Source organism: Balaenoptera borealis (genome assembly GCF_965194805.1).
Source record: "Balaenoptera borealis genome assembly, chromosome: 15".
NCBI classification, from domain to species: domain Eukaryota; kingdom Metazoa; phylum Chordata; class Mammalia; order Artiodactyla; family Balaenopteridae; genus Balaenoptera; species Balaenoptera borealis.
Genome location: NC_138871.1, coordinates 5,971,868 through 5,995,728, shown reverse-complemented (window position 1 = coordinate 5,995,728; position 23,861 = coordinate 5,971,868). Strand labels below are relative to the sequence as shown.

The 23,861-nt window shown below is 50.4% G+C and overlaps 1 protein-coding gene across 1 annotated transcript in view; it reads left to right on the top strand.

The window, feature by feature from the left end:
* The window catches only part of NPAS2 (neuronal PAS domain protein 2), a 192,892-nt gene that overhangs the window by 145,066 nt on the left and 23,965 nt on the right, over positions 1–23,861 (top strand). The window contains exons 8-13 of the mRNA XM_082357201.1: positions 10,751–10,869; positions 11,613–11,695; positions 12,449–12,555; positions 15,403–15,550; positions 18,118–18,202; positions 21,354–21,495. Of these exons, the coding sequence (XP_082213327.1) occupies positions 10,751–10,869; positions 11,613–11,695; positions 12,449–12,555; positions 15,403–15,550; positions 18,118–18,202; positions 21,354–21,495 (684 nt within the window). The remainder of the gene's footprint in view (positions 1–10,750; positions 10,870–11,612; positions 11,696–12,448; positions 12,556–15,402; positions 15,551–18,117; positions 18,203–21,353; positions 21,496–23,861) is intronic.

The window sequence follows — 23,861 nt, the reverse complement described above, 5'->3', positions numbered from 1 at the left end:
GCTCTACTCCACGGCCCTTCTGCTAAGTCTGGCCCTAATGCACAGGACATGGTCCTTTTAAGAGGAGCCAGCCATCTCCCTTAGATGAATTATCAGGCAGCATAAGCCAAGCAGTAAAATCTTGCTTTCTGAAATTACCCAGATAACTAATTGTCCAAGCCCAGGCTGCAACTCTCAAGCAGACTTCAACACTCCGTTTTACTTTTGACCCAGGCAAAATGGGGATGCAGGCCTGACGCCAGAGATTCAGAAACGCAAGTCCCAACACGCAGCCCCACTGGGGAGCCCGGGACAGAGTGGCCAGTCCTCAAAACCCAACACAAAACACCTAACTTTGAAAGCTCTAACGTTTCCTAAAATAGCAAAGATGGGGCGGGGGGAATAGAACGAGGTGTTGACAGGGAATGGTAGAAAGAGAGAAGAGGGAAGGAGAAAAAAATGGCAAAGGGAAACAAATACAGAAAGGTGAGCCCCGGGAAGGAGGGGGTGGGCCGGTGGGTGACACAAGGGAGTGGATGCTGGCGGCTGACTTGTGCTGCTTCGCTTGCTGTTGTTTAACTCTGGACCCACGGTCCAGTCTATTACCCCCATCGAATGAGTCCCAGAGTTTCCATTAGAAGCAGCCAAAGTAATGGCACTGAGTCCTAATGACGGTCCCTGTTGTATGTTATTTGCGTAAATATACATGCTTTGCTTAAGAGGCTCCAACTGTTTGCTAAATAGCATGATCCCCCAGGCCCAGTGTTCAGGGCTGATGCCTGGATGATGGGCTCCCTGGCCAAGTCGGGGCCATTTGCGGAAGCTCCCCACCTAGGGCTCGGGGTGCCCGAGTGGTTGGGAGTGGTGGCAGGTCAGCCTTCCCAAGGGGACCCCTAAATCTGGGCAAATCGGGATGAAGCCAAGACCTGCCCGTGTCTAATCCGACTCATCTGAGAGGCTTTCCTGAACCTCATGAGACACGTGTGTAATGAACCACACAACTAAGTAAAGAAACTGACCTGAGGGGTACCTCGTGGAAAACTCAACGTGGTGCCAGCCCGGTGCTGTGGTTCCCTGGGTGAGGCAGCCTGTTACAATGCAGATTCTCAGGTGCCCCTGGAAGATTCTAGTTCAGCACACCTGAGGGTGCGGCTGGGACTGAGCAGTTGGAAAAGAACCTAGGGGTTCTGATGCAAAGGGTCGTGGACTTTGAGAAACACTGCCCCATTGTACTACTACGTGGCATTCCATAGGAATTTTAATGACACTCCTCTTGCTTTATGGTGCCAGGCACCTCTATCCTTGAATTAATATAAGCAGTGGTTTGGAATTTGCTTAAAATGTGTCCCGTGGCCATAATGCCAGCTGCTGGGGTAGCAGCCTATCCCAGTTGGCCGCATGCAAGAAAGGGTCCCCAGAGTGCCGAGACTGTGGGAATCATGGGATGCTGCTCCCACGTGTCTCCGTGACAACAGCACACGCACTTAATGAAGGGTACCGGGTTGTGATTGGCTGGTGAGCAGCGTTATCCTGTGAATGTACATTTCCACGACTCTCATTAAGATGCTACTGAACGTCGCTTTGAAGCTTCCTGTCTTTTATCACGTTTTAGAGGATTTCAAGGAAATAGGCAGGCTTCATTGTGCATACCTGAGACTTTTTTTTTTTTTTAACCAGCAAGGCTTTATTTTCACTTCAAGTTGAGACAATGTTTGTTTGCCTGAAAGAATGTGTGGAAGTTATGTGTGATTTTTTTTTTTTTGGTGGGGGGAACTGTTACTGCTATAAACACACAGCATTGAAAGTGGAAATTTTAAAACCAAGAGTTTAAAACCAGTGTCTTTGCAGAGCCTGCTAAACAAACCAAAGTTAGGGGAGCTTTCTTGAGACAAGAGTCTCCAAATGTAATTGTGGAAAAACTGAAATATAGTTCTCACTTGGATTAAAACAGCAAAAAATGTCAGACAAATGAATTTCTAAGATGGAACCCTATGAAGTCACCAACATTCAACCATTTTTGGCTGCTAAAGTAAGATTTAACATAAGAAATCATTCAGATTTGATTCTGTAGGTTTATTTCTCAATAAACATGGAATGATGGGATCATAAAAATAGCTCACCTTAGGAGTGTTTCCTCAGTACCAGGCCCCGGGCTCAGTCCTGACACCGGTCGTCTCATTGAATTCTGGAGGCAATCTCATGAGATGGTGTTAATGGCATCATCCCATCTTTTTTTTTTTTCTTTAATTGAAGTATAGTTGATTTACAATGTTGTGTTAGTTTCAGGTGTACAGCACAGTGATTCAGTTTTTCTTTAATTAATTAATTTATTTATTTTTGGCTGTGTTGGGTCTTCGTTTCGTGCGAGGGCTTTCTCTAGTTGCGGCGAGCGGGGGCCACGCTTCATCGCGGTGTGCGGGCCTCTCACTATCACGGCCCCTCTTGTTGCGGGGCACAGGCTCCAGACGCGCAGGCTCAGTAGTTGTGGCTCACGGGCCCAGTTGCTCCGCGGCATGTGGGATCCTCCAGACCAGGGCCTGAACCCGCGTCCCCTGCATTGGCAGGGAGACTCTCAACCACTGCACCACCAGGAAAGCCCCTCAGTTTTATATATATATGTATATATACCTATATATGTATATATGTGTGTATATATATGAATATATATATTTTTCAGATTCTTTTCTCTTATAGGTTATTACAAAATATTGAGTGTAGTTGTCTGTGCTGTACAGTAGGTCCTGATTGGTTATCTATTTTACATACAGTAGTGTGTATCTATTAATCCCGATCTCCTAATTTATCCTTCCCCCTCCCCCTTTCCTCTTTGGTAACCATAAGTTTGTTTGCTATGTCTGTGAGTCTGTTTCTGTTTTGTAAATAAGTTCATTTGTATTTTTTTTTAGATTCCACATATAAGTGATATCATATGATATTTGTCTTTCTCTGTTTGACTTCACTCAGTATGAGAATCTCTAGGTCCATCCATGTTGCTGCAAATGGCATTATTTCATTCTTTTTTATGGCTGAGTATTATTCCATTGTGTAAATATACCACATCTTTGTTATCTAGTCATCTGTCAATGGACATTTAGGTTGCTTCCATGTCCTGGCTATTGTAAATAGTGCTGCTATGAAATTGGGGTGCATGTATCTTTTCAAATTATAGTTTTCTCCAGATACATGGCATCATTCCTTTTTTTTTTGAATTTTTGAATTTTATTTATTTTTTATACAGCAAGTTCTTATTAGTTGACTAATAAGACTGAGCCCAGAGCGCACTCCAGGGAAGGGCCAGCACCTTCCTGGAGGGCTTCCGCCACTTCTGTGTCCCTAAATCCAAAGTGAAGATGAAATCCACTTTCATACACACTGGGTAAACTGGAGTGTTACCTTCTGCTGCCCTGTGAGCTGTCTGCACTGGCAGGCCTCTGGAGCAGTGCTGAGTGGTCGGAGAAGTTGACCCCTGGCCTCCACTCACTCCCCACTGACCCCCTCCCACCTGGGGTCTCGGGGTGCTGGGAGGCCAGTGGCCCCCTTCCTGGTGTCTTTCCCAGGCCCCTCACTCGGGAGCCCCCCCCCCAGAACTGTCCTTGACACCCTCTCCCAGCCTAGAGCTCATCTCACCAACCCATCTGATGGATAGATGGACCCCAGGCTGATAGGTGCTGGCTGCTACTCCAAACTTACATCCACGGGGAACCCCTGGGCCGTAAGCCGAAAGGCCCCAGGTGAAATGTGTCAACTGCAGGGCAGGGAAGAGAGGGTGGGACGGAGCCAGATAGGAGACGCTGACACCGTGTAGATGAAGATGCCATCGGCTTCACCTGCTCGGATCCGTCTGGCCCTATGACCCTGGGGGGCCGGGGCAGGGGAGGACAAAGCACCTTTGCCCTTGTTGACGGGCTTAAACCCTCTAATTGGATGTTTTCAGATTCACCCATCAATTGTGCCACCTTACCTCCCCCCCGCCCCCGACTCCTGGGCACTGGGACAAACGCACCAACCGTTGCCTGAATACTTGAGCAAAATGGAATGTCCCTGCATCCGTATCCTCACGTCTTGGTCACTCCTTAGGACTCCATCATTTGCCACAGATGTTCTAGGGGAAGGGAGGGCAGACAGGACTTCCCATCCTTAACCTAGATTTTTAATCACTGTGAAGACATACGTGTCAGGAAATGGGATGAGAAAGTAGTTTTCTTCGAACTGTTTCACTTCGGGACAGTTTCTGTCCTGCTGTGTGAGAAGCTTCCTGTAGGAATCGAAGCTGGGATGTAGAATCACATGTCTCATCCTGTCCCCATAAAAAGCCCACTCTGACCCCAGCCATGTGGTCTGGAGCCCCGGGGTGGACCGCTGGTCAGAGCAGCCCCTGGGCCACCTCTGCTCTGCCCACTGTTTCCAGAATAGAGTTGAAACAAAATTACTTTATTTGGGGCTATGTTTGTCTGCTAACAGATTTTTTTTTTTTAAGCTTTCGAATAAATACACCCCCAACCCAAGTCAGGTAGCCCCAGCCCTACAGTCTGATTGGGAAGGAACCGTCCAGATGATATTCAAAGGCATAAAGAACAGTCCTAAGAAGGGACAGCTTGAAGGGGTCCTAAGAAGCAGGTCCCCCCGTTCCTCAAAGAACTTGGCATCTGGAAGCAGAGTGTCCTCTCTGTGAGCCGACCTCCGCCCCCAGACTTGGATTTAAGTGCGCATCTGACTGAAATCCAGAAAGCAGTATTTCAAAAGTGGCTGGTGTGGTTCCAGATAGGTCACCCTCAGCAAACATTCCGCTCTGGGCTTTCCAGAAACCACACGCCAGAGGCTAAAAGTTTCCCTGCCCTCATTTTACCTCCTCACCTCTAACCACGCAACCAGATTTGAAATGCTGGCAGAAGTGGACGCTTTCCAGCTTTCAACACTTGATGCCGTATGTTCTGTGGGATTTCTGTAGGCTGCCTCACTTTATGGCTTTGGGGTTTTTGTTTTTTTTCCTGAGCTGAACTAATTGAGACGTCTCAGTGAAGGGAACCAACGGCACGCCCACCAGACCTCGCTGGGAGTGGGGACGTGAGTTTCGCACAGAAGGACAGCTTCACGGAGGGAAGTCTGATCTGTCTGTCCCAGGCCCCCAAGAGTAAGAAGCGGAGTGTCCCTGCCACCCAGACGGCGATGCACGGCGTCCTTCTCCAGCAACGGTCATCGCTGCCAGATTAGATTGCAAAGGAATCACGATCTAGAACAAATTGTTACCCAAGGGCATCGTCCCGCATGAGCATCTATTAAAATGGAGTGGTGAGGAATGGTCAGACCTTTATCAACCCCATCTTTCTGCTTGTTTCAGCCCGGGAGCAGGGAACTTTTGTCCGGGTTGTCCGATAATTGTGATAAAAATGTGCACAAGATATCCACTTGGAGGAGGGGACGAGGGCCTGTAGGAAGTTCACTCTCCTGAGCAGCCAGTAATCAGGCCCTGTGGGCACCGACCAGCTGGGGGAGATCTTATCTGTGCCCTCACAAGCTTCTGGCCCCGACAAATACTCATTTTAATTGACGAATGCCAGGGGAAAGAAGAAATTCAAGTAAGACATGTATTTTTCCATTAGGGTGATTTTTTTTTTTTTTTTTCAGTCCAGCACATTGCAAACCCCCAGCTCCCCCGTGTGGCTCTCAGCCTTTCTCCGACATTGTTTTTTTCCAAATGCCAAACAGAACTGGCAGAAAGAAAAGAAGAACCGTGTGTTACCCCAGCAAGTTGGGTGGTGGCCCAGGCTAAAAACTGCACGGGATTATTTTGCTGCCACTCTCCTAAGAGCCCGGTCACCTGGCTGGCTTTTCACAACACACTGGGGGAAGGATACTGTGAAGAGAGAGAAAAAGAGTCTGGAAAGAGTGCATAATTAGCCAGAGATGATTTCTCACGAAGGTGCAGAAAATTAACTTTTCCCTCCACATTCTAACACTCCATCCCAAACACTTTGGACATTTATCACAAATGAAATTCAGGGACTTTATTCCTCCTTTAACAAACCTCCTCATCGACTGTTTCACGTCTTCCCAGACACCTACCAGATTTGTTTTTCGTTTGTTCCAAGAAGTGCAGAGAAAGCTATTTGTCACTCTCCTTGTGGACTATTAGTGTGTTTTCCTACAGCTGTTGGAACGAATTTATCCGCAGGCCACCTCTGATCAGAATACTCCATTGTGTGGGCCTGATGGCTGAACCAATGCTGAGGAGAAAAAGTTACCTCTTTCTCCATTTATTCCCAGTCTGTGCTGTTGGCTGACCTTCCCTGTCACCATCCCTGCCTCTCCCTCCATCTCTCCTGTCCCTTTGGAAGCACGTTCTCATACCCCCTGGGGTCTCCCTGCCCCCATGGTATCCTTATCTCCTCATCATGAGTGATTTGGGAGCTCACCTCTGTCATCAGGCAGACTTGGAAGCCAGCCCCAGGTGCCAGGTGAGACAGACCTCATCATTCTTATTCTCCAGAGAACCTTTGGGATCTCTTGGTTTTGGAATCCTAAGAATGCCAGCCCAAGGCAAAGTTCTTTCGGGATCTCAGAAATCAGAGGCTTCAGTGATGAACGATATGGGAGTAAAGAAGGGAATCCATAACCCCGTAGACCCTTTTCACATCCTGCATCTCTCCAAGCACGAGGCCCACGACGGGCGCTTGACTGTTTTCCACCGAGTGGTGATGGCCGTGTGCTGGTTCACAGCAGGTTCGCAGCTCATCTCACCCAGGTGTCCTTCTGACCGGGGTTAATGCATCAGAGGGCAGTGAGTCAGCCTGAGCCTCAGTGGAACCAGAACCGTGTCCGTGGGCCACCCTCCCACTGTGCGCCAGCCACCGGCAGTACCAGGCTGGGCTGTGGAAGGGAAGCCACCTTGGGGTCTTAAGGTCTGCGCGTTGGTTGCTGGTGAGGATCAGAAGGTCTCTTCCCGAACTAGGCTTTAAGCTGTGAGGTGGAAGGTCACCTCGTGAGAGCATCATTCAGTAAACACATGTTGGATGCCTGCTGTGGGTAAGACGCCCACTCAGAACTGGAGACAGAAGCCTTGCCCCCGTTGCCGCGCGGAGAAGGCTAGCTCTTTAGCTTTGGGCAAGACAAGGTCACTTCTTCTTTTGGATACTATAGAAGCTATTTATTCACTATACACAGAACATGTCCCCTGTAAAATGTACATGTAAATCACTAAAAAGTATAGTTTGGTGAACATTTTCTCCATTCCAGAACATACTAAATCAGTTGGGAATAACGGCTCTCTGTCTGCCTCGAAATAATCTAATTATGGCACCCAGAGTCTCCTTTACATCTGATGCAAAGTTAAATACTTATTCTGGGGATTGTGTCCTAATACGTGTTTGAGGAGGGCAGAGGTAACAATTAAATATATCTCTAGTATATTGCGGTCCCCGCACTATAAATCAGTTTATTACAGTTTAAAACAGATCGTATTTCATTATTTGTATTAATGGGATGCAAACAAATACTGGATCCTTTTGCATGGCAAATAACCACAAAATTACTTATCTTTGATAGTATATTGGGTTGTTGTTGTTTTTTTTTAATATTAGCACCATTTTAATTTATTTATTTTTGGCTGTATTGGGTCTTCGTTTCTGTGCGAGGGCTTTCTCTAGTTGCGGCAAGCGGGGGCCACTATTCATCGCGGTGCGCGGGCCTCTCACTATTGCGGCCTCTCCTGTTGTGGAGCACAGGCTCCAGACGTGCAGGCTCAGTAATTGTGGCTCACGGGCCCAGTTGCTCCGCGGCATGTGGGATCTTCCCAGACCAGGGCTCGAACCCGTGTCCCCTGCATTGGCAGGCAGATTCTCAACCACTGCACCACCAGGGAAGCCCCTATATTGGGTTTTATAATTACACAAGATATAAATGTTGTAAAATATTGTTATGTTATTGTTACACCTCAAACAAAACAGTGAGGCCGCACTGTAGTGATTCACTAGGCTGTGCTCAGATCACTTTTGAGTAACTCTGGGGGGCGGGGATGGGGAGTGTATCAGTAGCAAGCATTCATCACTTTTGTTGGTTGTGAGTGCGGTGTGTGTGTGTGTGTGCGCGCGTGCGCGCGTGCACACGCATGCCTGTTGGGTGGCGGGGAAAGGAAAAGTCTGGAAGCAGTCAGAGATCTGATAAGATGGGGCTATGCTGCAATGAGTGGCTAATCCTTCTGAGAGGCTAGGGAGGCCAGTTGTAATTAGATCTATTTTTTTCTATGACTTAAATCGAAACAACTAATTAAATCCTTAATTAATGTTTTTAAACCACCTTGGGATAAGAAGTGCCAGAGAAGTTACTCTAAGTGTTCCCTATTACCAGGAGGTCCCAGGGCACAGCCTGCTCTCCTTGCCTCTAGAATTTGTGAGAAGGCTCCTGCTGAGAGAACAAGTCATTTCAGACACAACTGGCCAAAGGTTGAAAGTGTCCTCTTCCCCCTGGTTTTCCCCCAAGGTTTTCCCCTTGCCCTCTGTTACAACTTTCAGCTTTGATTCACATTCACCTTTGATCAAGCCTTCATCTGCTTCAGGTTTTGTGGAGGGAGAAGCTTGTTTAGAAGGAATTTGCTCAGTTCCAGGCCCCTCTGTTAAGTATCTGGCTTATCAAGTGCAGACTATAAGCAATCATGAAATTTCCCTCCTGGATGCATTTCCATCTTTAAAGCCTTTGAAGTTATAAAAGGACTGGTAAAACCACCTTGGGAGACACCCAGGCCAATGGCAAGGTCTGCAAAACATCCACTTAATTTCCGTGATCTGAGGCTCTGCCCCTTGAAGAAGTGGTCAGGGGCTGGTGTTCCCAACCTTGTCCTCTTCACTGTAAATCACCGAGGAAGGCGCTTACTGACAGAGCACGTGAATTTAGCAGCCGAAAGGATCAAACCAGTTCATGGTTTAGAGACAGATTAAAGAGACGTTCTCTTAAATTCCTGGGAAGTCCTCAGATATTCACTTGGAAGGCCTTGCTATCCTGAAAGAGAGAATTTTATTAGGTTGTTTTCTGGTGGGAGATGTCTGTTAGATCCAAGCAGAGAGGATATTTTCACATCTGGGGTATTTTAAATGTCTTTCTTTTTATTACGCAGATGTTCACATCTGCAGGCCCTTCCCTTATGTGGACTTATTTTCCTTTCCCTTGATGACTTCCTTGGCTCGCCCTACAAATTAATCTGTTGAAGCCAACAACTGACAGATGTAAAGTCTCTCAGGCCCACGGTTTTTTATTTTACCCACTTTATATTCATGTTTGGAAACCTTTATTAGTGTTTATGGGAATGCATTCAGAGACTATGTTTGGTAAAAAGAATTTATTCATGTTAGTGGGTAGAAGACCACTATAGATAGAAGACCCATTATAGATAGAATCACTTAGAAAGCTGTAAACATAGAAAACAAAAGATTACTGGAAAGCCAAAATCCAAAGAGAGTTGCGCAGATTTCATTTTAGAACACAGTTAGTTTTCTGACGCTTTATATGTCCTCAGATTGGAAAACATAACTCTGTCTTAATCTACAATTCAGAAATGTACAGGATATAATCAAATACATTTTAAAAAGAAAGAGGTAGTATAGTTTATCTCGAATAATAATCCTCAACCCTGGCTGCACGTTAGTAAATCTGGGGGGCTTTTAAAAGTGCCGATACCTGGGCTTCACCCCGAGTTTCTGAATTAGCTGACCTGGGATGGGGGCAATCATGTCGAATGTTCTGGGGAATCTGGAGAGAATTCAGTGAGTTTTCTCATATTGAACAGGGCTCTTTTTCCCACCTAGCAAACTCCACCTAAAATAGCAGAATATTTCTCTGGCCTGGAAGGTAAAGCGGTTTTTCACAGGCACCATGAAGACAGGTGTTCGGCTCCCAGGGAAACTGCTGCTAATGCCAAGTGGTACTGCCCCCAGGTCCCTGGGGGCCTGGTCTCAGCATCATGGTAGGCAGGAGCCCAGAACAGCCCCCCCTTGGGAGTCCCAAGACCTGGGTGGAGGCCCGGCTGCATCATTTCCACTCTGAGTCACCTCGGTTAATATACACAAGCTTCCTGGACCTCAACATCCTCATTTGTAGAATAAGGGAAGTCACAGCTTCCCAGACTTGTAAGAATACGTAAGACACAGTGAGCAGGTTTTGTCACCTGTGCGGCGAGTTTTGTTGTGGACACTGCATACCCGTTGGGGCCACCCTGAATCCTGAGTCCATCTCCTCAGTCAAGCCCCTGCATCAGCGTGGGCTCCCGGGGGGTGGGTAGATGGGGGGTTTCAGGACAGAAGCCCTTGAATCCCAAGTGGGCCGCTCCAGGGCCAGGGGCAGAGGCGGGGTCACCGTGTGTCAAGACCTGCGACTTCCCCTAGCCCATCAGTATCAGAAGCACTGCCTGACGATGCAGCTCGTCCTTCAGGCCCCTGGCTGATGTGCTCATCCAGGCCCTGCTGCAGCACGGGGCCGGCTGCTCAGCTGGCAGAGAATTCTTCCCGGCTCCGTAACCGCCGTGGCTGCAGGACTTGGGGGGGGGGGGCGGGCGGGGGAGAGCACCGTGCCACTCACTCGAACTCCAGCTCTGTTTGGCCTGTGCGAGTTGCTTCCCAGCCTGAGCCTCGGCTTCCTGTGCAGTGGGGATGAGAGTAGCACCTAGGTCCCCGAGTCGCCGTGAAAATGAGGTAGCTGATGGACCTGAGGCCTCTCAGTTAGTGCCCAGTGGGGGCTTGGCTCTGCACCAGCCGGGGCTGACCTGTGTCTCTTCCCCTCTGCCCAGCGCCCAGCCCCTCCTGTAACGGCTTTGACAGCGCCCTTTCGAGGCCCTGCCGAATGCCCCTGGGAAAGGAGGTCTGCTTCATTGCCACTGTTCGCCTGGCAACACCACAGTTCTTGAAGGCAAGTACCCGGAGAGAATTTATCATGCGGAGCGAGTACCACTGAGTCACACTGAGTGATGGGTAATTCATTGTCTTTCTGGGAAAGAATAAGATTTCAACGAACTTGTCACCGACTCTGAGAATGTTAAATGTCTGATTTCTGTATGGTGACAGCCCCACAAGCTCTTTCCCCGAACTTTGGTTCCCTGCGAGCCATTTTGTTGGAAGGCAGCATGAATTGCTGGTCAGCCTGCAGAGATGCTCTTCTAGAACTCTGTAAGCCTCCCTACCCTTCACGTCCTTGTTGACACCACTCAGGGCAGGCAGAGGTAAAAACTGAGTCAAATTGAGAGCCGGCCTGTGGTCTCTTATCTGTGATTGCTTTCACATCAGAATTTAACATCATGAATTCAACATGAATTGCATGAATTCAGCATTGCAAATTTAACATTGCATGAATGCTGAGTTAAATTAGTAATTCAAATTCAGATGAAAAGCCATTTGCCACATGTTTACCACACGTCTAGATAATAGGAAAGGAGTGGTGTGACATTTTGGCTCTTAGGTATTTTTCCGCAGCTTGTGAAATAAATTTAGCATCATCTGATACCAAAATTAGCTACAGATGCGGAGTTGCAGTCCGACACAACTTGGAGACTTGCTCTAAACGATTTTAACTTCTGTTGCCGACCGTGCATTCTTGAACGAACCGGGGTTGAGCATCTGGCACCCCGAGTAATATTTTTCTCCCTCTTAATACAGGAAATGTGCATCGTTGACAAACCTTTAGAGGAATTCACTTCAAGACATAGCTTGGAATGGAAATTTTTATTTCTGGATCACAGGTTTGTGAAAAGAAAAACATATTTGGGTTGGGTGCTTTTCAAGTGCTTGTTTCCATGAGCCAGGCTCTCCTTGGGGGAGGAAAGTCAGGCCTGGTCTATGCAAGAAGGGCTCTCTGGCAGTGGGGAAACTGCTTCCCAGCCGGGGGCAGGAGGTTTCCCTCCACTGCATTTGCCCCCTCTGAGGATATGTCCTGGGTTTGGGTCAGAGCCTCTCAGGAGAGCCAGGCATCTCAGCCCGGGACATCTTCGGGATACTCTCACCCGCCACCCCACTCGGGACCCTCTCCAGCTCCCATCAGGCAGGACCAGATGTGAGGGAAACTCTCATCTTATTTCTTTCACCACCCTTCTGTCCCTTTAACCCAATCTGCTTAGTTTCTTTCGTGACATTTTTCACAGTTTAAGAACAAGAACTCTCCCCTTCCCACCCTTTGTTTTTTTTTATTACACTTTGGGGTTGGGCTGACCCAATGTATAGCTGTTTTTAATTATTCAGTAGTGACAACATTTATGATTATCGGGGCCAGGTCAGGCCAAGGGAACTGAGTATCTAAATGCCAAAAAAAATTTGAGCACTTTGGAAAACACAGCCTCTCCGGTTTTGACCATTGCAAAATTATTTTCCTGCTCTTATTCTCGAGAAATGAGGCCCCCAGGTTGATCATTACACATGCAAACTGCCCCCTCGTCGGCCACCATGGCAAGCCCTGCGGTCCTTCCTCTCTGATGAATGACCCCCACTCTGCTCGGCAGAGCTCCTCCGATCATAGGATACCTGCCGTTTGAAGTTCTGGGAACCTCGGGCTATGATTACTACCACGTGGACGATCTGGAGCTCCTGGCCAGGTGCCACCAGCACCGTGAGTACCTCACACCAGCCCCAGCCAGAGGGCCCCCCGCTCTCTCCCCGCAGCCCTGACGGCAGGACTCTTAGGCTTTGGAAGTCAACTTATTACTTGGTTTCTTCTGAGGTGGAGGACTTTGTCTTCTCGGAGATGATCTAGGAGTAGGTGGAAGTCCCTATCTGGATTTCCCCATGTTTTGCTTTCACCTGGAATTGACTTTGGTCTGTCTGCTTCCACCTCCAGCCCCTTCCCAGCACCCCTGAGATACGCAAGCTGTTTGATCTTAAGAAACTAAGGGGATGCCGCTCCGTGTTTTTTTCTAAATTATTCAATACGTTTCAAAGACAGAATACCGAATTCTCCTAACTCTTCTTTAGTCAGCAGACATGTGTGGGTCACAAGCAACAGGTCAGATACTGAGCGAGGCCCACAACAGAAAGATGACCGGAATCTCCTTGCTGCCCTGCAGGAGCAAGGTTTGATGGAAAAGCACAGTGACTTGATGGGATGTTGGTGTCTGGAAGGGGCTGTGCACAGGGTATCGAGGGGCTCAGAGGAGGGTCCCTCACCCCGCTGGGGGACGGGGTCGGGGAAGGCGCTCTGCCACAGACCAGGGGAACACACTGGCGAAGGGATGGGGGGCGAGGCTCATGGTGTGACGGAGGGGAAACCAGAAGCACGTCTGGGCTCTCACTTAGCAAGAGGGGTCAAGAATTCACCATTTAAAGCCATATTTTTGGTGCCAGGTTCTACCTTTGAGTTAGGAACATTTGTAGTAATACTGACCTACGGCTCCTGCCACACGGCTTGACCACCAACACTGCGTTTTGCCAGATGCCCGTCTGTCGGACCCATGGTAATCTCGTTGACACAAGAACAGGCGTGAGTTCCATCAGGAGCCGCCCTTAGGTGTTAAGCCTCACCTTGAAAACGGTAACCCCTTGCTTCTCAAAGGTGGTCCTCGAGCAGAGCGTGGGTGTCAAAAGGAGTTTGTTAGACGTATAGATCCTCAGGTCCCCCGCCGCCAGGCCTATGGAATCAGAGCATCCATTTTAACAGGATCCCCTAGCGCTCCGGGGGCCCGTGAAATGTGAGAAGCACGGCTACTTCAAGCCGTTGGCTGCTTCTGACTCTTCCAAGGGAGAAAGGCCACCCTGGGTGTAGAACTACCTTAAGTGTCTGAAGGACTGGGCAAGACACTCTCAGCTTGTTGGGCCCCTACCCTTACCCGCCCTGCCTTTTGAAGTTCCCTCGTTTTTTTTTTCTTTTTTTTTTTCTTTAAGCTTTAGAACATTTTATTAACAATTTTGATGATCAGGCCTTTTAAAATGACCTCAAGATATTAGTCTCCTAGGGAAACAGAACAAAGGTTTTTGACAAGGACAAACTATCCATTGAAGAGGTTTTTCTAGGCACCCTGGAAGACAGTAAACAGTATGATTCCTGTAAAATATCAGGAAACTGTTTTCTGAGTACTCTGGGATATATTTTAGGTAGTCGAAAAAGTCCCTCTTCCTATTGTGTTGAGGAGAGACTGAAGGCATCTTGAGTTTAAAAATCCAGTTGGATCTTCCTGTGAGTAACTTAGTTGTCTACCTGAGGCTCCAACTGTCCCCTTAGCAGTGTGTTGGTACAATCTTCATTTAATCATGTCTCAGGCTCAAAGAATTTAATACAAATATTATTTTATTGGTAGATTCAGTGCCTCCTTTTGTCACTTGAGTCTCCTAATTAGGCTTTCTCTTGACCGTTTGCGTAAATAGGAGCTAAATTCCAGGCACTGAGGCAATAACACCCATCGGCTCTGCATAGCACGGGGAGATCAGCTTGGTGCTTTGCGACCACCTAGAGGGGTGGGATGGGGAGGGTGGGAGGGAGACGCAAGAGGGAGGGGATATGGGGATATATGTATATGTATAGCTGATTCACTTTCTTATACAGCAGAAACTAACACAACATTGTGAAGCAATTATACTCCAATAAAGATGTTAAAAAAAAAACAAAAAAAAAAACCCAACTGCTGGGACTTCCCTGGTGGCGCAGTGGAGAAGACTCCACGCTCCCAGTGCAGGGGATCCGGGTTCGATCCCTGGTCAGGGAACTAGATCCCACGTGCAGGCCGCAACTAAGAGTTCCCATGCCGCAACTAAGGAGCCCGCCTGCCGCAACTAAGACCTGGTGCGTCCAAATAAATAAATAAAAACAATAAAGCCCAACTGCTCCTCTTCCTGGGACCCATGGCCCAGCTTTCTGCCCTGCCCGGGCTTAAACCAGCGGCATCCGTGTGTGCTGGGCGCCCCCAGGGAAGCCGGAAGAGGCTTGACCGGAGGGCCTCCACGCAGCCCCGCACGGCGGAGCCGGGGTGGAAGGCGCCTGTGGCCGGTTCTCTATTTGGAACCGCGTAGAAGGAGGATACGTGGCAGATTGGCAGCCACGGGATGTGTCCAGAGGCCGCTGGCTGGCATGTCTATTTTCAGTCTAGTTCTCCCAGCGTCTGGATGGTCTTTCCCACGCTGGGCTCCTGCCGCTCCGAAGGCAGCTCCCCCTGCAGCAAGAGGATGAGCACCAGGAAAGCCAGGGCCTCTCTTTAATTAAATTCCAGTTGGAGGATCTGCCCTGATTTAAGGCTCTCTTAAGCCTTGGAGCATTTGGGAAAGCAGGCGAATCATTCCTCCGTTGTTTCAGAATTCATTACCATTTACCCTGACCTTGATAATGACTTAAAATCCGTCACAACTGGGGAAGGGACCAATGTGTGGCACTGTCTTTTTGAAAGCTGGTGTTTTTCACGGTAACTTTGGGGCAAAAGGATCATTTTCGTCTTAACGTTGGTGATGTGCGGACTCTGTCTTCTCTTCACAGTGATGCAGTTTGGCAAAGGCAAGTCGTGTTGCTACCGGTTTCTGACGAAAGGCCAGCAGTGGATTTGGCTGCAGACTCACTACTACATCACCTACCACCAGTGGAACTCCAAGCCCGAGTTCATCGTGTGCACGCACTCAGTGGTCAGGTGCGGGCAGGGGGCTGGGAGGGTGGGCCCGGCCCCCGGCAGCTCCGTCAGAGCCCCGTCACCCTCAGTGGACCCCGTTTCTGAGGAGCGAGCCCCGGGCTTGAATTCTTCAGCGGGGCCTGGGCTGTGCTCTGCAGTGGACAGAATAATCCGCAGAGCTCAGATCCCTTCCGGCTCCACACCCAGCCCTGTTCTCCCAGGGCTGAGACTTCCTCCCAGCGTCCCGTCAGGCCCCTCTGAAAAGCCTTATTGAGCCTTCCAGGTGGCCAGGATGTTCCTTAGTAAGTTACTGCTTCAGTGACCTACTTACAGATTTTCCCCTCATCTCCATTCGGCCCCCAGCCTTCCCTTGTCGCTGTTTGGAGAAGAAGATTAAAATTTTGCCTCTAAATAACTCAGAGACATAGTCCCCTTTCTTTTGAACGCTTTAAAAAACCCCTGCTGGCAACCGAGGCAGGGTTGGTACAAGAGCCAGGCTGCCGGTGGGAGAGGGTTCCTGGCGGTCCCGTGGCCTCGGGGGCGCCCCCAGCCCAGCGTGGGTGGGCGGGGCTTCCAAGGGAGGCAGCACACCGGCGTTCCCTGGGCGCTGCCGTGCGGGTCGCAGTCCCTCCCGAAGGTAAAGGAGAGGTGCTCTTTGGGGGTTTCCCAACTACAAAAATTTTAAGAACATAAATCGGTTTTAAACTGGTCTAGAGGAGAGCATTGGAGGAGAGCAAAGAAAGAAAGTTTAGAAGGACTGCATTTTATATACGTACATAACAGATAGATGATAGATAACAGATAGATGATAGATGGAGAGTTACATATACATACCTACTGCATTATATACATGTACATAAGAGGTGGATGATTGATAGCAGATAATGGGTAGGTAGGTAGGTGGAGAGATGGATGGATGGATAGATAATAGATAAATAGATAATGGATGGATAGATAGATAATATATGGATAGATAGATAATATTTGGATAGATAGATAATATTTGGATAGATAGATGATAGATAGGTGAATAGATAGATAATGGATAGATGGATGGATAGATAATAGATGATGGATGCATGGATAGATATGTAGATAATAGATGGATAGATAATAGATGATGGATGGATAGATAATAGATGGATAGATGGCGGATAGATAATAGATGGATAGATGATGGATGGATAGATAATAGATGATGGATGGATAGATGGATAGATAGATAATAGATGGATAGATAGGTAGATAATAGATACATGGATAGAGATAATAGATGATGGATGGGTGGATAGATAATAGATGGATAGATAATGGATAGGTAGATAGATAGAAAATAGATACATGGATAGATAGATAACATGATGGATGGATGGATAGATAGATAATAGATGGATATATGATCGATGGGTAGATAATAGATGATGGATGGATGGATAGATAGATAATAGATGGATAGATAGGTAGATAATAGATACATGGATAGATAGATAATAGATAGATGATGGATGGATAGATAGGTAGATAATGGATGAATAATACTATCCATACACACACGCACGTGCACACACACACACACACACACACAAGTAAATCCCTCTTCTTTAGTAAGTGGGGAAAGAGGAGAGATAAGAAACACAGGTATTTCTTGGCCAGTGACCATGACCATCACATTGCGCACCCACTCTCAGGGACCTGATCCTGGCTTCGCAGCCTACCCTGGGCACGTCAGCAGCCACTGGTTTCTGATTCCATGGCCAGTCCCCCCTCTCTGCCTGGCCCTTTGCCAGAGGGTCCCTTTGCCCCCAGGGAAGGCTGGACATCATCAGCACCTTTCTCCTCAGATCTGCCCTTGACCCTGTTCTTCCTCTCCACCTTCTGCCTCCCAGATCCCAGATTTTCAGAGAAAGTAGGGAGTGACCTAGTGAGTAAACGAGGTCACAAGCATTCTATAGGCCCAAGAGCCACCACCACTCCCAAGACCCCTCGCCCAGCCTGCGTCTCCACACACGAGGCAAAAGCCACAGCTGAGTCACTCAGCCATCACCATGTTGAACTGATTTACCCACGCTATTCAAAAAGTGGGTCCATAGACTAATCGACAGTCTGGGTCTGGTTAGTTCTAGGTTTGGTCGAAAGAAAGCTTCCGGCAGTTTCGTAGTCTGTAATTACTAAAAAAAAAGTTACGTGTCACTTCCTCCTATGCATAGTCCAAACTGAGTAGGTCTTAAGAAAGTCTTCTAATTATTTGAAGGCTGAGGCTCATTCTACAGAGGAAAATAGGTTTCTAAAGACAACTATGTTTGGGGGTTGCGGGGTGAGGGTGGGTAGAGATCAGTAAAGGAGAAGGAAATAAAAACATCCTGGAAAGGAAGATAATCCTGAATGTCACAGTGGAAGTGACTGCAGTGGAATTTAGGCCCAGAAAGAAACTCCAGCCTCAGACAAGTAACAGGGCTAACCTCCTTGCTGGTGGCTGTTCTGGGAGGGGTATCACGCAGGGAACCTGGACCTGTCACACTAGCCCTCTTTGCTGGTGTCGTCCTGGAAGGTCCCCCCCTCCAGCTGTGGTCTCTTGATTTCCTGAGCAGTTACGCAGAGGTCCGGGTGGAAAGAAGGCAAGAGCTGGCCCTGGAGGACCCGCTTCTGGAGACCGTCCACCCTTCGGCACTGAAGGTATTGTGAGGCCCAGCAGAGGTTAAAGGCAAAGTCTGGCTAAGTAGAATCTTCCATGAGTTGTGATCATACAGACAGTCATCCTAAAAATGGCAGGTCGTATTTATTGAGCTCTTGCTATGTTCCCAGTACTGTTCAATGTAATTTTGGGGTATTGGCCTATTTGCCCCTTGTGAGGTTCCTGTGAGGCGGGCACCGTTACTGTCCTTCTTCAGGTGAGACAGCAGCACACAGAGGATGTAGCTAACGTACCCAAAGCCACCGAGGCTGGGAACTCACAGAGCTGTGCAAGAAACAGCCTCTGGACTCAGAGCAGGGTTCGGCACTTTCCAGCCTTACAAGAACGGCTGTGCAGGCACACCTCAGAGATAGCGTGGGTTCCGGACCACCGCAATAAAACGAATGTCGCAGTAAAGCGAGTCACACAACATTTTTTTGGTTTCCCAGTGCATATAAAAGATCTGTTTACACTATACTGTAGCCTATTAAGTGTGCAATAGTATTAGGTTTTTTAAAATTGTACATACCTTAATTTAAAAATACTTCATTGCTAAAAAAATGCTAAGCATCATCTGACAAGGCAGGGGTGCCACAGACCTTCCATTTGTACAAAACCACACTCCCTGCGAAGTGTGATAAGGTGAAACGTGATAAAACAAGGTCTGCCTATAGTACGTCCACTTTGTGTCTGTCCCACAGATGAAAAGTTGGGGGTTACTCCATCGTCCCATCGAGGCAGAGAATAGTCTGAGTGCCCTGCCCTCCCCTTAGCCTAAGGCTGATACTCTGCCTACAACAGAGCGTCCCACAAGCACGCTGCCCCTCGCACACCCTCTGTGGCTTCACTGGCAGGGCGTACTTTCCATTTCTGTGTCTGGGGCTCTGAGTTGACAGCCTTGTTGGAGCCAGCTTTGCATCAGGGAGCTCTGAGAGTTGTGGGGAGGTATTTCTCTTCCCAAAGCCCAGACCTCCTTCCTCGTCCAGCCTGAACTCTCTGGACCCCTCTGGCCAGGCTGTCCCCCGTCTCTGCTCCTGGCGTGTCAGACAACTGGAAGGGAACTTGCAAGTAGACGAGAGCTCTGTTTCTCAAAGGTCATTCTTCAAGCAAACACAAATGTTGGGAGAAAAAGAGAGAAAGCAAGGAAGGGAGTGTTGTATTTCATCAAAGCTAAGAAGCCATCAATTGTAAGGTCTACCATTATTTTATCTCCACTGAGAAAGAGAAAATGCTGCCAATCTGTGAAGTCAGGATTTCTTATCATTAGTTGAAGGACACATCCCAACTTCAGATATGTCACAATGTGAGAGGGAAAGGGCCTCTTAGAACTGATGAGATAGGGTTCAAGTTCCAGCCTGCCCGTGACCTAGAATCCAGAGTCTCTGGCCAGAAACTGACGCAGCAGCAGTGGTCCGACAAAAGCATCTCTGGTCCATTGAGAACTCAGTTGGGAAGAGGGAGAAATCCCCTTTAAAGACCAGACAGCAGTCGCATCTTTGCTGAGCCTCCCCTGCTGGCAGGCTACATGGTGATGTGTCGTACAGTGATTCATCACCAGCACACTGATGCGACACCTCTGTCATCGTTTATGGATGTGTTTATTACCCAGCTCTGTCCATTAATGCATCATGTATCACGTCCAAGGGTGGAATTAAGCTGTTAATAGGCAGGTGTTAGACACACCATACACCACAGCTGAAGATCGGGCAGAGTGTGTATCATCCAGTCGGAAGTTGATTATTGAGGTTTCCGATCCTTTGGGAATATTAGAGCCCAACGGAACTTCTCATCAACCTGCACTTATGTATAAGCACACAAATACAATCTCAGGCTGCCAGATTAAGAAGCCCCTTTTAAAGGAAAAGCTCCAGGACCATGCTTTTCAAACTCTCAGCAGTAATGGACCATTTGGTTTTTTAATTTCAAACCTGTCACTGATGGACGCTTTTTAAAAATGCAGATTCCCCTGCTTGGATGGGATGTGTGGCTATGTCAAACGGCTATAAAAGTTTCTCAGCTCCTACTCTCACTTCCTGTACTTACTTCTCTGCTGACCAGGAGCATGCAATTCGCCAATGGCCATGGGCCAGGGACCCCACTCTAAGGGCTGTGATCTGGGGGAGACAGTGACCAAGCAACAGGACCTCAAAATGGACATTTAGCACAGCAAACCCAGGCACATCCTGCGTTTCTGTTTTGCACAAAGGCCCGTAGGTCTCGTAGCAATCATTTCAGCCGTACTCGGGCACACGCGGTGTCCACCCTCCCTGGAGCCACGACTCAAAATACAGAGCAGCCATGTAGAGTCACACACAGAGATTTAAGAACTGAGACCAGGAGACATCAAGCAGCCCAGGAATCTCGCCATCCTTCTGAGACCAGGTAGAAGCCTAGCCCAGGAGAGTAAGCATTATGTTTCTTCTTTAGCTTAAAAATCATTATAATCCCTGTTTTCTTAGGCTTATGACACCTACCCCAGTGCAGGATGGAAAGATGGTTCCTCAGGGTTGGCACGTCACAGCCGCTTTCTCACCATTCTGTGCTCAAGGCAGAGGCATCCTGGGGGCCCAGCATCAGTTGGGATCCCGGGGTCAAGAACTGGAGACCATTGGCCCTTTGCCTGTTCTCCACTCGGGGGCCCTGAGGTTGCAGAGGAAGAGCAGTGGGGGGATAGTGTCCAGAAGAGTCCAAAGGCGTTTGTTTCATGGGAGTATTAATAATCCAGTACCACCAACAACCTTATTTCTAGAACCGGCCTCTCCACCCGCTTCCGGGAAAGCCAAGATTCTGGGCATGAGGTGACAATTTTAAGGAAAAAAGAAAATGCCAAATCCCTTACGAAAATCTAAACTATCAAACTACAAGGCGAGAAAGTATAATAAACACTGCTTACAGGCTACCAGCCTCTCAAAGATGCTAGATTACATCTTTGTATAAACAGTCCACCCGAATGTGTTTGGAATTATCTCCAAACAGGTACAGTATTTCTCTCAATACCCTTCAAAGTTTCCTAAATATTTAGAGAACAACTGAAGTCACCTAATTCATTGCCATGATCTCGATGCTGCAACGTGGAACTCTGTGTGCGTGTGTGTATATGTGTGTGTGTGTGTGTGTGTGTGTGTGTGTGTGTGTGTGTGTGTGTGTGTTCAGCACAAGGGCTCCAGCCTGGAAGCTCCGCAGCACTTTAATGCACTCGACGTGGGCGCCTCGGGCCTTAACACCAGCCACTCGCCATCGGCGTCCTCAAGAAGTTCCCACAAATCATCGCGCACGGCTGTGTCCGAACCCCCCTGTGAGTGTGACACCGCGGAGGGAGGGGGTGGGCGCCTGTTGGGCTGGGGTGGTGGGGGGTATACGAGAGTCCCACGAGGGGCCCCCGAACTTGAGCAGAAGCAGGGCAGTCTGTGGTCTGAAGCAGAAGTTGCCATTCGGTTCCCGTGCCTTCCCTTCTATCCCACTCGTCTCCTCCCCTCCCCACCCCGTCTCCACTGCTCTCCTTCCCCCCCCCCGCCCCGTCTCCACTGGTCTCTTCCCCCCCTGCCCCATCTCCACTGGTCTCTTCCCCCCCCCCCCGCCCCATCTCCACTGGTCTCTTCCCCCCCTGCCCCATCTCCACTGGTCTCTTCCCCCCCCCCCGCCCCATCTCCACTGGTCTCTTCCCCCCCTGCCCCATCTCCACTGGTCTCTTCCCCCCCCCCCCGCCCCATCTCCACTGGTCTCTTCCCCCCCCGCCCCATCTCCACTGGTCTCTTCCCCCCCTGCCCCATCTCCACTGGTCTCTTCCCCCCCTGCCCCATCTCCACTGGTCTCTTCCCCCCCCCCCGCCCCATCTCCACTGGTCTCTTCCCCCCCTGCCCCATCTCCACTGGTCTCTTCCCCCCCCCGCCCCGTCTCCACTGGTCTCTCCCCCCCCCGCCCCGTCTCCACTGGTCTCTTCCCCCCCTGCCCCGTCTCCACTGGTCTCTTCCCCCCCCCCCCGCCCCATCTCCACTGGTCTCTTCCCCCCGCCCCCGCCCCATCTCCACTGGTCTCTTCCCCCCCCCGCCCCGTCTCCACTGGTCTCTCCCCCCCCCGCCCCGTCTCCACTGGTCTCTTCCCCCCCTGCCCCGTCTCCACTGGTCTCTTCCCCCCCCCCCGCCCCATCTCCACTGGTCTCTTCCCCCCGCCCCCGCCCCATCTCCACTGGTCTCTTCCCCCCCTGCCCCATCTCCACTGGTCTCTTCCCCCCCCCGCCCCGTCTCCACTGGTCTCTCCCCGCCCCCGCCCCATCTCCACTGGTCTCTTCCCCCCCCGCCCCATCTCCACTGGTCTCTTCCCCCCCCCCCCCGCCCCATCTCCACTGGTCTCTTCCCCCCCTGCCCCATCTCCACTGGTCTCTTCCCCCCCCCCCCATCTCCACTGGTCTCTTCCCCCCCTGCCCCGTCTCCACTGGTCTCTCCCCCCCCCGCCCCGTCTCCACTGGTCTCTTCCCCCCCCCGCCCCGTCTCCACTGGTCTCTTCCCCCCCTGCCCCATCTCCACTGCTCTCCTTCCCCCCCCCCGCCCCGTCTCCACTGGTCTCTTCCCCCCCTGCCCCATCTCCACTGGTCTCTTCCCCCCCCCCCCGCCCCATCTCCACTGGTCTCTTCCCCCCCTGCCCCATCTCCACTGGTCTCTTCCCCCCCCCCCGCCCCATCTCCACTGGTCTCTTCCCCCCCTGCCCCATCTCCACTGGTCTCTTCCCCCCCCCCCCGCCCCATCTCCACTGGTCTCTTCCCCCCCCGCCCCATCTCCACTGGTCTCTTCCCCCCCTGCCCCATCTCCACTGGTCTCTTCCCCCCCTGCCCCATCTCCACTGGTCTCTTCCCCCCCCCCCGCCCCATCTCCACTGGTCTCTTCCCCCCCTGCCCCATCTCCACTGGTCTCTTCCCCCCCCCGCCCCGTCTCCACTGGTCTCTCCCCCCCCCGCCCCGTCTCCACTGGTCTCTTCCCCCCCTGCCCCGTCTCCACTGGTCTCTTCCCCCCCCCCCCGCCCCATCTCCACTGGTCTCTTCCCCCCGCCCCCGCCCCATCTCCACTGGTCTCTTCCCCCCCCCGCCCCGTCTCCACTGGTCTCTCCCCCCCCCGCCCCGTCTCCACTGGTCTCTTCCCCCCCTGCCCCGTCTCCACTGGTCTCTTCCCCCCCCCCCGCCCCATCTCCACTGGTCTCTTCCCCCCGCCCCCGCCCCATCTCCACTGGTCTCTTCCCCCCCTGCCCCATCTCCACTGGTCTCTTCCCCCCCCCGCCCCGTCTCCACTGGTCTCTCCCCGCCCCCGCCCCATCTCCACTGGTCTCTTCCCCCCCCGCCCCATCTCCACTGGTCTCTTCCCCCCCCCCCCCGCCCCATCTCCACTGGTCTCTTCCCCCCCCCGCCCCGTCTCCACTGGTCTCTCCCCGCCCCCGCCCCATCTCCACTGGTCTCTTCCCCCCCTGCCCCATCTCCACTGGTCTCTTCCCCCCCTGCCCCATCTCCACTGGTCTCTTCCCCCCCTGCCCCATCTCCACTGGTCTCTTCCCCCCCCCCCGCCCCATCTCCACTGGTCTCTTCCCCCCCTGCCCCATCTCCACTGGTCTCTTCCCCCCCCCCCGCCCCATCTCCACTGGTCTCTTCCCCCCCTGCCCCATCTCCACTGGTCTCTT